This window comes from Hemiscyllium ocellatum, chromosome 12 (genome assembly GCF_020745735.1).
Source record: "Hemiscyllium ocellatum isolate sHemOce1 chromosome 12, sHemOce1.pat.X.cur, whole genome shotgun sequence".
NCBI lineage: Eukaryota > Metazoa > Chordata > Chondrichthyes > Orectolobiformes > Hemiscylliidae > Hemiscyllium > Hemiscyllium ocellatum.
The window spans coordinates 62,176,024-62,188,335 of NC_083412.1; the positions used below are offsets into that span (position 1 = coordinate 62,176,024).

At 42.9% G+C, this 12,312-nt stretch overlaps 2 protein-coding genes across 2 annotated transcripts in view; one reads left to right on the forward strand and one right to left on the reverse strand.

Annotated features, from left to right (window-relative positions):
* Positions 1-1,782: 1,782 nt before the first annotated feature.
* ndufb4 (NADH:ubiquinone oxidoreductase subunit B4) lies at positions 1,783-8,781 on the forward strand. Its single transcript, XM_060833100.1, has 3 exons — positions 1,783-2,020; positions 4,342-4,491; positions 8,622-8,781. The coding sequence occupies exons 1-3, from the start codon at positions 1,844-1,846 to the stop codon at positions 8,679-8,681; spliced, it is 387 nt and encodes a 128-aa protein (XP_060689083.1). The 5' UTR covers positions 1,783-1,843; the 3' UTR covers positions 8,682-8,781.
* Positions 8,782-12,125: 3,344 nt separating this feature from the next.
* hgd (homogentisate 1,2-dioxygenase) overlaps positions 12,126-12,312 on the reverse strand; it is a 33,854-nt gene continuing 33,667 nt past the window's right edge. Inside the window, exon 14 of the mRNA XM_060833101.1 lies at positions 12,126-12,269. Within this exon, the coding sequence (XP_060689084.1) occupies positions 12,126-12,269 (144 nt within the window). The remainder of the gene's footprint in view (positions 12,270-12,312) is intronic.

Genomic DNA, 12,312 nt, shown 5'->3' on the forward strand with positions numbered 1-12,312 from the left:
AGAAATCTGAGTTCATCCCTTGTGGCTGGAGGGTTCCCAGGCGGAAGATGAGGCACTCTTCCTCCAACCGTCGTGTTGTTATGGTCTGGCGATGGAGGAGTCCAAGGACCTGCATGTCCTTGGTAGAGTGGGAGGGGGAGTGAGTGGAGTGAGAGGCAGCACTGATACAGTCTCCTCCCTCCCCTTCCTAGACCATCCATCTTCCGCAACTACACTGGCACGACCCCTCACCTTTTCCTCTGCTACATTGATGACTGTATCAGCGCTGCCTCGTGCTCCCACGAGGAAGTTCAACAGTTCATCCACTTTACTAACACCTTCCACCCCGACCTCAAATTCACCTGGGCCATCTCAGACTCCTCCCTCCCCTTCCTAGACCTTTCCATTTCTATCTTGGGTGACCGAATCAACACAGACATCTACTATAAACTGACTGACTCCCACAGCTACCCATACTACACCTCCTCCCACCTTGCCCCCTGTAAAAACGCCATCCCATATTCCCAATTCCTTCGTCTCCGCCACATCTGCTCCCAGGAGGACCAGTTCCAATACCGTACAGCCCAGATGGCCTCCTTCTTCAAGGACCGCAGATTCCCCCCAGACGTGATCGACGATGCCCTCTACCGCATCTGCTCCACTTCCCGCTCCTCCGCCCTTGAGCCCTGCCCCCTCCAACCGCCACCAGGACAGAACCCCACTGGTTCTCACCTACCACCCCACCAACCTCCATATACAGCGTATCATCCGCCGTCATTTCCGTCACCTCCAAACAGACCCCACCACCAGGGATATATTTCCCTCCCCTCTCCTATCAGCGTTCCGAAAAGACCAGTCTCTCCGTGACTCCCTCGTCAGGTCCACACCCCCCACCAACCCAACCTCCACTCCCGGCACCTTCCCCTGCAACCGCAAGAAATGCAAAACTTGCGCCACACCTTCTCCCTCACTTCTCTCCAAGGCCCCAAGGGATACTTCCATATCCGCCACAAATTCACCTGCACCTCCACGCACATCATCTATATTGGGGAGACAGGCCGCCTACTTGCGGAACGTTTCAGAGAACACCTCTGGGACACCCGGACCAACCAACCCAACCATCCCGTGGCTCAACACTTTAACTCCCCCTCCCACTCCACCAAGGACATGCAGGTCCTTGGATTCCTCCATCGCCAGAACATAACAACACGACGGTTGGAGGAAGAGCACCTCATCTTCTGCCTAGGAACCCTCCAACCACAAGGGATGAACTCAGATTTCTCCAGTTTCCTCATTTCCCCTCCCCCCACCTTGTCTCAGTCGAATCCCTTGAACTCAGCACCGCCCTCCTAACCTGCAATCTTCTTCCTGACCTCTCCGTCCCCACCCCACTCCGGCCAATCACCCTCACCTTGACCTCCTTCCACCTATCCCACCTCCATCGCCCCTCCCCCAAGTCCCTCCTCCCTAACTTTTATCTTAGCCTGCTTGGCACACTCTCCTCATTCCTGATGAAGGGCTCTGGCCCAAAACTTTGAATTTCCTGTTCCTTGGATGCTGCCTAACCTGCTGTGCTTTAACCAGCAACACATTTTCAGCACTTTTGTGTTTTTAACAAAGCCTCTAAATACCTTTCCACTATCCTCCCCAAACCCCATGTATCTCTCACTGCCATGTTAAAGGTTCTGCTCTCTCTCTCTCTCTCTCTCTGTCTCCCATTTCACCTCCGGCCCCTGGGGGTCGCTGCAGGTAGAGATGTTGCAGGCGATGCGCATGCTCAGTGTCTGTACCGAGCTGTCAATAAAGTTATATTTGAAGGACGCCTGACCGTTTTGGTGGTGTCAATAAAGGTTTTGTTGAAGCCATGGCGGACTATAAAGAGGCGCCCCTTGCCTCCCGGCCTCAAACTCTTGATCCCCGCGAGTACCTGGAGCTGAGTCCCGAGGAGCGCCGGGCCCAGGAGGAAAGGCTCGCCATCCGGGCCCGCCTCAAGCTGCAGTATCTGAGCCAGCTCAATGACCCGCATCGGACTGAGCTGATAGTGAGTGAGGGAGGTTAGAGTGGGAGGGTGAGGGTAATGGAGGGTTGGCAGTGGGAGGCTTGGGCGTTTGATTTAAATGGTTACAGCGCATTCAGCCCATTGTGTGCACACCAGTCAGATCTGATCTGTGTCAGTTCAAGCTTTTGGCCCATCGCCCTGGGGGCTATGGTAACGCAAGTGAATGTCTAAATACTTAACTGTTTCGAGAGTTTCATAGCATAGAAAATAAGAGCTGAAGTAGGCCATTCGGCCCCTGGAGGCAGCTCCAACATTCCAGTGTAATCATGGTTGACCATCCACCTGTTCCCTCTTTCTCCCCATCCCTGAGAACTACATCAGGCTCCTTGAAAACATTCAATGTTTTGGCCTCCACCGTTTTTAGTAGCAGAAAGGTCTACAGGCTCACTATTCCCTTTGAGCCAAGGTCAAATTTCTTAACTTAATCTTGAATGGCCTACCCTGTTTACTGAACTGCTTTCTGTGTTTACCCTGTCTAGTCCTGTTAGGATTTTATGGGTTTCCTTAAGATCACCCCTCATTCTTCTAAACTCCGGTGATGATAGTCCTACCTCATCTAGCCTGTTCTCATATGCCAGTCCTGCCCTCCCAGGAATCAGTCTGGTAAATATTTAGCCAGGTCACCCTTCCTCAAACAAGGAGCCCAAAACTGCACACAATACTTCACAGTCAAGACCACCCTTTTAAGCAGTGAGTTCCTGATTCCAACTATCCTTTTAGTGAAAATTCTCGTAAACCTCCCTCATCTTGAATCCATGCTCTCTGGTTATTGACCACTCTACCAACGGAAAATGTGCCTTTCTATCCATCCAGCTTTGACCCTTATAATCAGGTTCCCTTTCAACCTTCATTGATCTACGGAAAACAATCCCAGCCTATCTAAGAATTCCTTAAACCTCAGACCTTCCAGCCCAGGCAGCATGTTTGTTAATCTAGACTGCATTCTCTTTAATGTAGTCACATCCTCCTTGTAAGGTTGTGATTAGAACTGCATGCAATTATGGCCTGACCAGCAGTGTTTTTTTTTCACAGTTCCAGCATAACTACAGGGATCTGTGAACATGCACACCAAGGTCCCTCTCATGTTTAGTACTTTCCGGGTCCTAATATTTATAATATACTTGCCTGCCTTGTTAGCCTTTCCCTGTTGCATTCCTCTTTATTTTCCAGATTGAGTTCCATTTGCCACTGCTCTATGCACCTATCTGATCACTCATTGTTTGGCTGGTAAATAATGAGGAGGATATCAATTTTTTTTGTCATCTGTGAACTCTTGATAAAGGGAAAGCAATGGCCTAGGGGATGGACTGTTAACCCAGAGACCCAGGAAATGTTTTGGGCACCAAGATTAGAACCCTGCAGTGCAGTGTCTCAGTGGTTAGCACTGCTACCTCACAGCGCTAGGGACCCCTGTTCAGTTCCTGCCTTGGGCAACTGTCTGTGTGGAGTTTGCATGTTGTCCCTGTGTCTGTGTGTGTTTCCTCCGAGTGCTCTGGTTTCCTCCCACAGTCCAAAAATGTGCAGTTAGGTGAATTGGCTATGCTAAATTGCCCATAGTGTTAGGTGCATTAGTCAGGGATAAATATAAGGTAGGGGAATGGGTCTGGGTGGGTTACTGTTCGGATGGTCATTGTGGACTTGTTGGGCCAAATGGCCTCTTTTACACACTGTAGGGAATCTAATTAATCTAATGAGAAGCTGTTTAAGAATTTCCTTATTCAGCATGAAACTTGTTTGAATAGTTTAATCTAAATTTTAATGTATGCAGATCATGAAACTGCTCCGCTTTTTACAAGTGGTGAACCTAATTAGTGTGAGAAATTGTAGTGTTAAGTGGAATTAGGTTCGGATATAGATTTATTGGGTCCTAGACTTTATTACTGTTAAGACACTTTTTATGGTGACACAATACATGATGGGGATGTTCAGGATCTTACTTTCTTAGCAGAACTGCTAACAATGATTACTGAGGTCACGGTGACATTTTAGCTTCCCTTAGCTCACCTACCTGTTCATTAAACCACATCTCTACATGATGTACTTTGAATTAGAGCACGAATAAGGTTGTAACTCTGCATCTTGCTATGTTCTTCAGGGTAACTATAGAAATTGTTGGCATTGATGTTTAATTTGATCAGTGCTTTACAGTGTTTAATGAGTGCTTTTATTTGAAATTCATGTACATGTTTTGATAACTTATTGCTCAAAATTCACCATAATCTTGTTTATATTTTAACTTGTTCTAACTTTGCTCCTAGTCCTTTCTAACAAATAATTTGATGCAATGTATTTGGATTTTACAGGAAGACCCAGCCCTCACTCGTTGGTCATATGCTCGCAATCTGAACCACATCTATCCCAACTTTCGCCCAAGTCCGAAGACGTCACTGTTAGGATTTGTCTGTGGAGTAGTGCCTCTATTTGTATTGTACTATGTCTTCAAAACAGATAGGGTAAGAAGAGTGAGAATAAATGAATGAAGTAAAATTAAGCAATAACTATATGAAACTTGATGCAAAAGTAAAGAATGTGTGACTTCAGGTTTGTAATTCATAACTGACAAAATTCTCACCAGTTAGGAACTGGAACTTTACTTCCATCTGCCAGTATTTTACTGTGGAGACTTGACTCAATATTCTTCAATTGTCTTTTGTTAAATTGTGTTGTGAATTAGGGGCAATCCTTGAGCCCTGTAGGTAGCCCACCTCTGCAGCAGCAACAAGAGGGTTGGGCTGTGGTTTCATATATTTAACAATGTGGCTCAGTGAGGTTGGTGCATCTTCAGGAGACAGAGCTCACCAATTTAAAGACACTTCATTTGAAGATTGTAATATGACACAGGAGGATTCAGAAACACAGACCCATGAGGAACATGATCTTAGCCTATCTCAGTAAAGGAGAAAGTGAGGACTGCAGATGCTGGAGATCAGAGGTGAAAATGTGTTGCTGGAAAAGCGCAGCAGGTCAGGCAGCATCCAAGGAGCAGGAGAATCGACATTTCGGGCATGATTTCTGAAGAAGGGCTCATGCCCGAAACGTCAATTCTCTTGCTCCTTGGATGCTGCCTGACCTGCTCTGCTTTTCCAGCAATACATTTTCAGCTTCTCAGTAAAGCAATGCTTCTTAAACCTTTTGCATTCTGTAGCAGCAATGGTGGTGGCTGTGGTTATCCTTTGCGGTTGGCATCACTGGCAACGTTTGCCTTTAATATAATAAAACATTCAAGGCACTTTACAGGAATATATTATGAATAAAGTAATAATAACAACAAATCACAAAAGAACATACTGAGGATCATGAACAAAAGCTTTTTACAAACCTGGCCTTTTACAGGAGGAAAGTGAGTTGGAGGTGTATTTCAAAATTTAAGGCCAAGTCAGTGAAAGCATGTACCACTGGTGGAGTAATTTAAAATCAAAGATATCAAGAAACTAGGTTTAGAGGAGCACATATATTTCATTGGAATATGGAGCAGAAGAGATTTGAAAATCAGGGTGAGAATTTTTAAATTGACATTTTTTTACAAGCCTATGAATTGGGAACAGGAGTTGGCCATTCTGGCCCTTGTGCCTTCTTGTCATTCAATAAAATCCTTGCTGATCTGTTTATTTTATATTCCCTCTACCCACAATAATCTTTCACTCCCTTGCTTATCAAGAATCTATGTACCTCTTCCTTAAAAATATTAAAAGGCTCTTTCACTCCGTTTTTAGGAAGAGTTCCACAATCCTTGAGTAAGAATTTTTAAAAAGTTTCTCTGCCTTAAATGGGTGATCCCCTATTTTCAAATTGTGACCCCTACTTTTAGATTCATCCATAAGACGAAACATCCATTCCACATGGATCCTGTTCAGACTGCTCAGGATGTTAAAACTTTCAATAAAATCACCTCATTTTCTTCTAAACAGTAGCAGATCCAACTCTAGCCTGTCCAACCTTTCCTTCTCAAGCAATCCATCCATTAATCTCGGTAATATCTCTTCAGGGAAGAAATATAGGCCAATAAGCACAGGAGCAATAGTGGAATGAGACTTGGTTGCATTATGGGCATCATGTAGGAAATCAATGGGAATGCACTATAAGACCATAAGACATAGGAGTGGAAGTAAGGCCATTCGGCCCATCGAGTCCACTCCGCCATTCAATCATGGCTGATGGGCATTTCAACTCCACTTACCAGCATTCTCCCCGTAGCCCTTAATTCCTTGTGACATCAAGAATTTATCAATCTCTGCCTTGAAGACATTTAGCATCCTGGCCTCCACTGCACTCTGCGGCAATGAATTCCACAGGCCCACCACTCTCTGGCTGAAGAAATGTCTTTGCATTTCTGTTCTGAATTGACCCCCTCTAATTCTAAGACTGTGTCCACGGGTCCTAGTCTCCTCGCCTAACGGAAACAATTTCCTAGCGTCCACCCTTTCCAAGCTATGCAGTGGAGGAATAGTTAGGTCTGTAGTTGACACAGGCTTGAAAGATGATTTTTAACAACAGGTGAGTTGAGGCAAGGTAAAATCAAGCCATGCAATGAAGGTGAAAATAAATCTTGGTGCAACTATGAACTTAGAGGCTCATCTTGGTCTCAAGTATGACAGTAAAGTTGAATGCAGACTGACTTGACCTCAGTTTAGATCAGAGTGGTGCTGAAAAGCACAGCAGGTCAGGCAGCATCAGAGGAGCAGGAAAATCGACATTTCGAGCAAAAGCCCTTCATCAGGAACTTGACCTCAGACTGTTGTCAAGGGTCAGAGGTGAGCTGGTAACTAGTGAACAGTTTGGAGCAGAGATTGAAGCAAGTACTTCTGTCTTAACATTATTTTCTAGAAGCAATCTTCTCAATGCTGGATATCAGGTAAGTAGATTGAGAGCAGAAAGGGAAGCATTGCAGATGATTCTCTGTCAGTGATTAGTTAGGTAAGAATGGAACTAGATCTGCTCATCTATTCCACGAAAGACAAATGCTTCATCTCAGGAGCCAACCTAGTGAACTTCAGGTTGTAAGTTTGCTATCCGATTTGGTAGATTTGTTCTCGGAAGTTTCATCACCGTGCGAGATAACATCATCAGTGAGCCTCTGATGAAGTGTTGGTGTTCTGTCCTGCTTGCTATTTATGTGTCTTGGTGTGTTGTGGTGGGTAATATCACTATTTTTGTTTGTTAAGTTGGTAAATGGGGTCCAAATTGATTATGTTTGTTAATGGAGTTCCGGTTTGAATGCCAGGCCTCCAAGAAGTCCTGTCTTTGTTTAGCCTGGGTGAAAGTGAGTACTGCTGATGCTGGAGATCAGAATGTGATGCTGGAAAAGCATAGCAGGTCAGGCAACATTGGAGGAGCAGGAGAATTGACTTTTTGGGCAAAAGCCCTTCATCAGGAATGAGGCTGGGAGCCTATGGGGTGGAAATATCAATGGTCGGGGGGTGGGGCTGAGGGGAAGGTAACTAAGTGCAATAGGTGGATGGAGGTGGAGTAAAGGTGATAGGTGGGAAAGAACAGGGACAGGTTATGAGGATGGAGCTGAGCTGGAAGTCTAGTAAGGTGGGGAAGGGAAAATGAGGAAACTGGTGAAATCCACAATTGATGCCATGCGATTGGAGGGTCCCAAGGTAGAAGATGAGGCATTCTTTCTCCAGGTGGTAAGGGCATAGCAATGGAGGAGGCCCAGGATCTGCATATCCATGGCAGAGTGGCGGGGGGGAGGGGGGAGTTGAAGTGTTCGGCCACGAGGCAGTGGGGTTGGTTAGTGGTTTAGCCTGTCGCAGCATGGATGTACAGAGGAAACTTGATTGTCTGAAAGACATGGGTGAGGAGTATGTCGTTTGAATAATCGAATTCTGGATAACACAATTTAGCACATTTTCCCAGTCGAATTGGTGTCTCACTTTGTCCAAAGACACACATGGGATTCCTGAAGGCCTGGCATTCAAACTGGAACTCCATTAACACCTATTGATTTGGACCCCATTTACCAACCTCTCACAAACAGAACCGGAAGTGATATCCCCCAATACAACAGACTAGTGCAGATGAATAACAAGCGGAACAGGACACCAGCGCTTCATCGGAGGCTCACTGATGATTCTACCTAGCGTGGTGATGAAACATCGGTGAACAAATTTACCAGCTCAGCGAGCAAACTTACAGCCTGATTCACAACCTGAGCTGCAAATCTTCTTCAGAATCGCTAGTGAACCTTCTCTGAATTGTCTCCAAGCTAGTTTATCCATCCTCAAGCATAGATACCAGAACTCTGTGCAGTGGTCTGTCCAGTGCCCAGAAGGAACCTTTTCTATGTGGTATCTTATCAATTGCCTTTTGGAAATCCAAATGCACTGCAACTACCAGTTCACCTTTATCCACCTTGTTTGTTACATCCTCGAAGATAATTGTTGAAATCCTTCTAACGATGTAAGATGAAGGACAAATAACTAATAAAGAATCTGCTGAAAAGTTTAGTTATGGCTAGATTGCCTGATTCCATGCTGTACGTCTGATATAATTCATCTAAACTGCGAACAATCATTTTGATGCAGTTTCATTTCCATTTGAAATCTTACCTAATTTGTGGATTCTGTTTTCTTTCAAGGACCGCAAAGAAAAACTTATTAAAGAGGGAATGGAGCGACCATTTAGTCTAACATCATGAGTGCTCAAAGCAGTGACAACAGATATGAGTAGTAAATGTACAGTATGTGATGCAAAAATTGTAAAACGTCCTTGTGCTTCAATAAATGATTTAAATTCTATTTTCTTTGCAATTTCCCTCTATATGGATAAGGAAGGGGAGTGCTGCTATATTTTTTGCATTGTTTCTGTCTGGTTCTGGAACAGGTCATGAAAGGTTCTTCAGGTTTTACTCTGCTCAAGATATTTTGCTGAAGTGGAACGTTGAATACCTCAACAACTACTTGTATTTACATTGTGCCTTTTTAATATCAAATATCTTAACATGCTTTGCCATCGTGACCAAACAAAATTTGGTACTGAGTCACATAAGGAGATATGCCAAATAACCAAAATCTTGGATAAAGAGGTCAGACTTAAGGGCTAGAAAAGTAGCTTTCAAGAGGAAATTCTGGAGTTAGGGCATTGACAGCTAAAGGCAAAGCTATTGAAAGTGTATCAATTTTTGAACTCTCAATACACATGAGGCCAGAATTCGAGGTTCACTAATTTCTTGCTTGTAGGCTGACGGAGATTATAAAGATTAGGTGGCATGAGGCCATAAAGGATTGAGAACAAGCATATAAAAATATGAGCAGGTCTTAGAGCAAGTTAGGACAGAGGTAGCAGAATTTTGGATGACTTCAAAATTTATGGAAAGTAGAATGAGAGCTCTGTGTGTATTGTCGGGTTCAGAAAAGATTTACAAGGATGTTCCCAGGGTTGGAGGATTTGAGCTACAGAGAGAGGTTGAATAGGCTGGGGTTGTTTTCCTTGGAGTGTCAGAGGCCGAGGGTGACCTTACAGAGGTTTATAAAATCATGAGGGGCATGGGTAGGATAAATAGACAAGGACTTTTTCCTGGGGTGGGGGAGTCGAGAACTAGAGGGTATAGGTTTAGGGCAAGAGGGGAAAGATATAAAAGAGACCTAAGGGGCAACTTTTCCATACAGAGGGTGGTATTTGTATGGTATGAGCTGCCAGAGGAAGTGGTGGAGGCTAGTTGCGGCATTTAAAAAGCATCTGGATGAGTATATGAATAGGAAGCGTTTGGAGGGATATTTGCCAGGTGCTGGCAGGTGGGACTAGATTGGGTTGGGATATCTGGTTAGTATGGATAGGTTGGACTGAAGGGTCTGATTCCTTGCTGTACATCTATGATTCTGTGTGTAGAGATAGAAATGACATACAAATTAGCAGCTGGGCTGCATAATTTTACAAACTCAATGGTGTGGATATATGGTTGGAAGCTCATCTTGGATCAGATGACATGATTGTAAGTTGTCTATTTCAGCCTTGACAATTGCTAAGGAGAGGAAAGGAGTCTATAGTAAAAGGACAATTTTTTGGGGGAATGGAAAATAATAACTTTTGGTTCTCTTTCAAATACTGGGGGCAAAAAGTCATTCTGCATTGAGTATCAGATGAATAAGAACAGTCTGATCATTGAGGCATTGGAGTCATGCATAGTCTGTGTGTATGAGAATTGACACTTTACTGATGTTGTTTTGGGACAAGTGGATGAGAAATTAGATGGTTAAGAACTTGTACTTATGGACACTATAATTTAATGGTGGGGTAGTGGGAAGAAATGTTGTTGATTTTGTCTGGCTGCAATTAGAAGGGAATGTAACTGGATTACTGCAATCCCACCAAAGAGGATGGCAGTGGAGAAGTGTTGGGGAAAGACGGTGTGATCAACTATCAAAGACTAAATATTTCCTGTAGGAAGAATGAGAAAGGATGGTTTGTCTTTCTCATGATTTTAGGTTTTTTTATTTTGACATTGGTGTTCTGGTGCAGAGGCATGAAACATAGTTGGAGAAATTATATCATGGAATTAAAAGGAAGAATGCTCACAGATTTGGGAGGTGTCAACACATTAAGCACTTACAATGGAAGGGGGAAGGTCAAGCAGTGATTTGCAAATCAAATAAATTTTCAAACCCTACTTGTGAAAATCATTGAATTTTTTAAAGCAAAGATGGGTTGTTTCTTGTTAAGCAAAAATTTGGTTCCAGTTTTCCATATGGGGTAGAATGTCCAAAGGTTTAGCAAGTTGGTCTAAACATAATTTTATTCATGTTGTGAAGCATCATATTCTTTATTGTTTTCAGAAAAACAGGTCAATAAGCCTTACCAGTAAACTTAATTTTTTTTACATGATTAAACCCACGGTTAAAATGCAGTAATTTAGATAATTGAAATTATGCATGTTTTACTGCCATCAATCTATCTTCAGTAGAAATTAACATCACGTTTCGGCAGTGACCAAACATCTGTCCAATAGGTGTTTTTTGGAAATATCACGCTTTCTTCCCAATGGTTAAAGGTCTGATCTGAAATTACAGTACAAAAATAAATTCATTGGATAGCATCAATTGGAAATAGAAATCTAAACATTACCTTGGAACAAGTATTAAAAATTAATTGTTGTAGTGCAGTTAATGTGATAGAAACAAGCTTCATAATTTGATTCTTTGAACTGCACCTGATGACTGGCTTTACAAAATTAGATACAAACAATTTACCACAAACTAAACTGTTCCTAATTCAAAATCAATAAGCTAGTCAGATATCCTGAGGATTGCTGGTCTAGAAAGGTGACATATGTCAAAAATTTTAAGATTTGGTTTTGGATCATTGCCCTGAAAATCCAGATTGCTTCTGCCTGGGAAGTCTGCTAATGACCTTGCCAAATTCACAGCATGTGAGATAGATTGCCATTTCTATGTTCGGAAAGGCACCTACACCACTAGGTTCATCTTGGCACCCACCAAATTGTGACAGCTGGGAATTCCAGTGTTTGATGGTTACACCTGGAAGAGAATGCTATCAGGTATGGATCTCTAATGTGAACAGTTCTAACATTCTCAGCTTGCTCATATATGACAGTGCGCTGATAGGTTAGAAACAATATATCTTGTTACCTATACCTATTGTGTCATGGTATCTTTTAACATTCCATTGGAATGTTCTGTATTATGAACTCAAATTTTAAATGGTCCTTCATCTTACAATTCTGAAGAACTATCAATTCATGAACTTTTGAAATTTTATATTCCTTCATAGATGCTCTCTTAACATGTTTCTCCATGAGCATGCTTTGTTTATGGCAGCAATTTCAAAACATTAATGCAGTGTTTCAGCTGACTTGAGGGATCTGTCTTTCTGGAAAACTTGGTTTATTTATATTTGTACATAGTAACACGAAATGCAGGGTAAAGCCTGCAGTAGTATACACATGAAGGCCAATGAAAGGAACTTTTGTTTTATTAGTGACTCTCGTGTCTTTAATCCCAACTTCTTACATCATCCATATCTTTTCAATACTCTTTCTTTCAAAGTATCTTTCCTCTTTTAACACCTGAATTGATTGGGTTTCCTGGACCATCTCACCCTGTTGTAGGAATCTTGGATGCCATGTTCATTTGGCATTTGGCTTCCAGTTGGGATTGAAATTATTTTTCAATGGCTGCCAACACTTTGTGTAGTTCTTGTCCAGGCAATTGCAGGTTTCCAGGCCCCATTTGGTGACAGCCATGTTAAACGAAGACTCAAACATAAATGCCTGTCAAATGAAATAGAAAATGAAATAGTAAGTGGATTAGCTT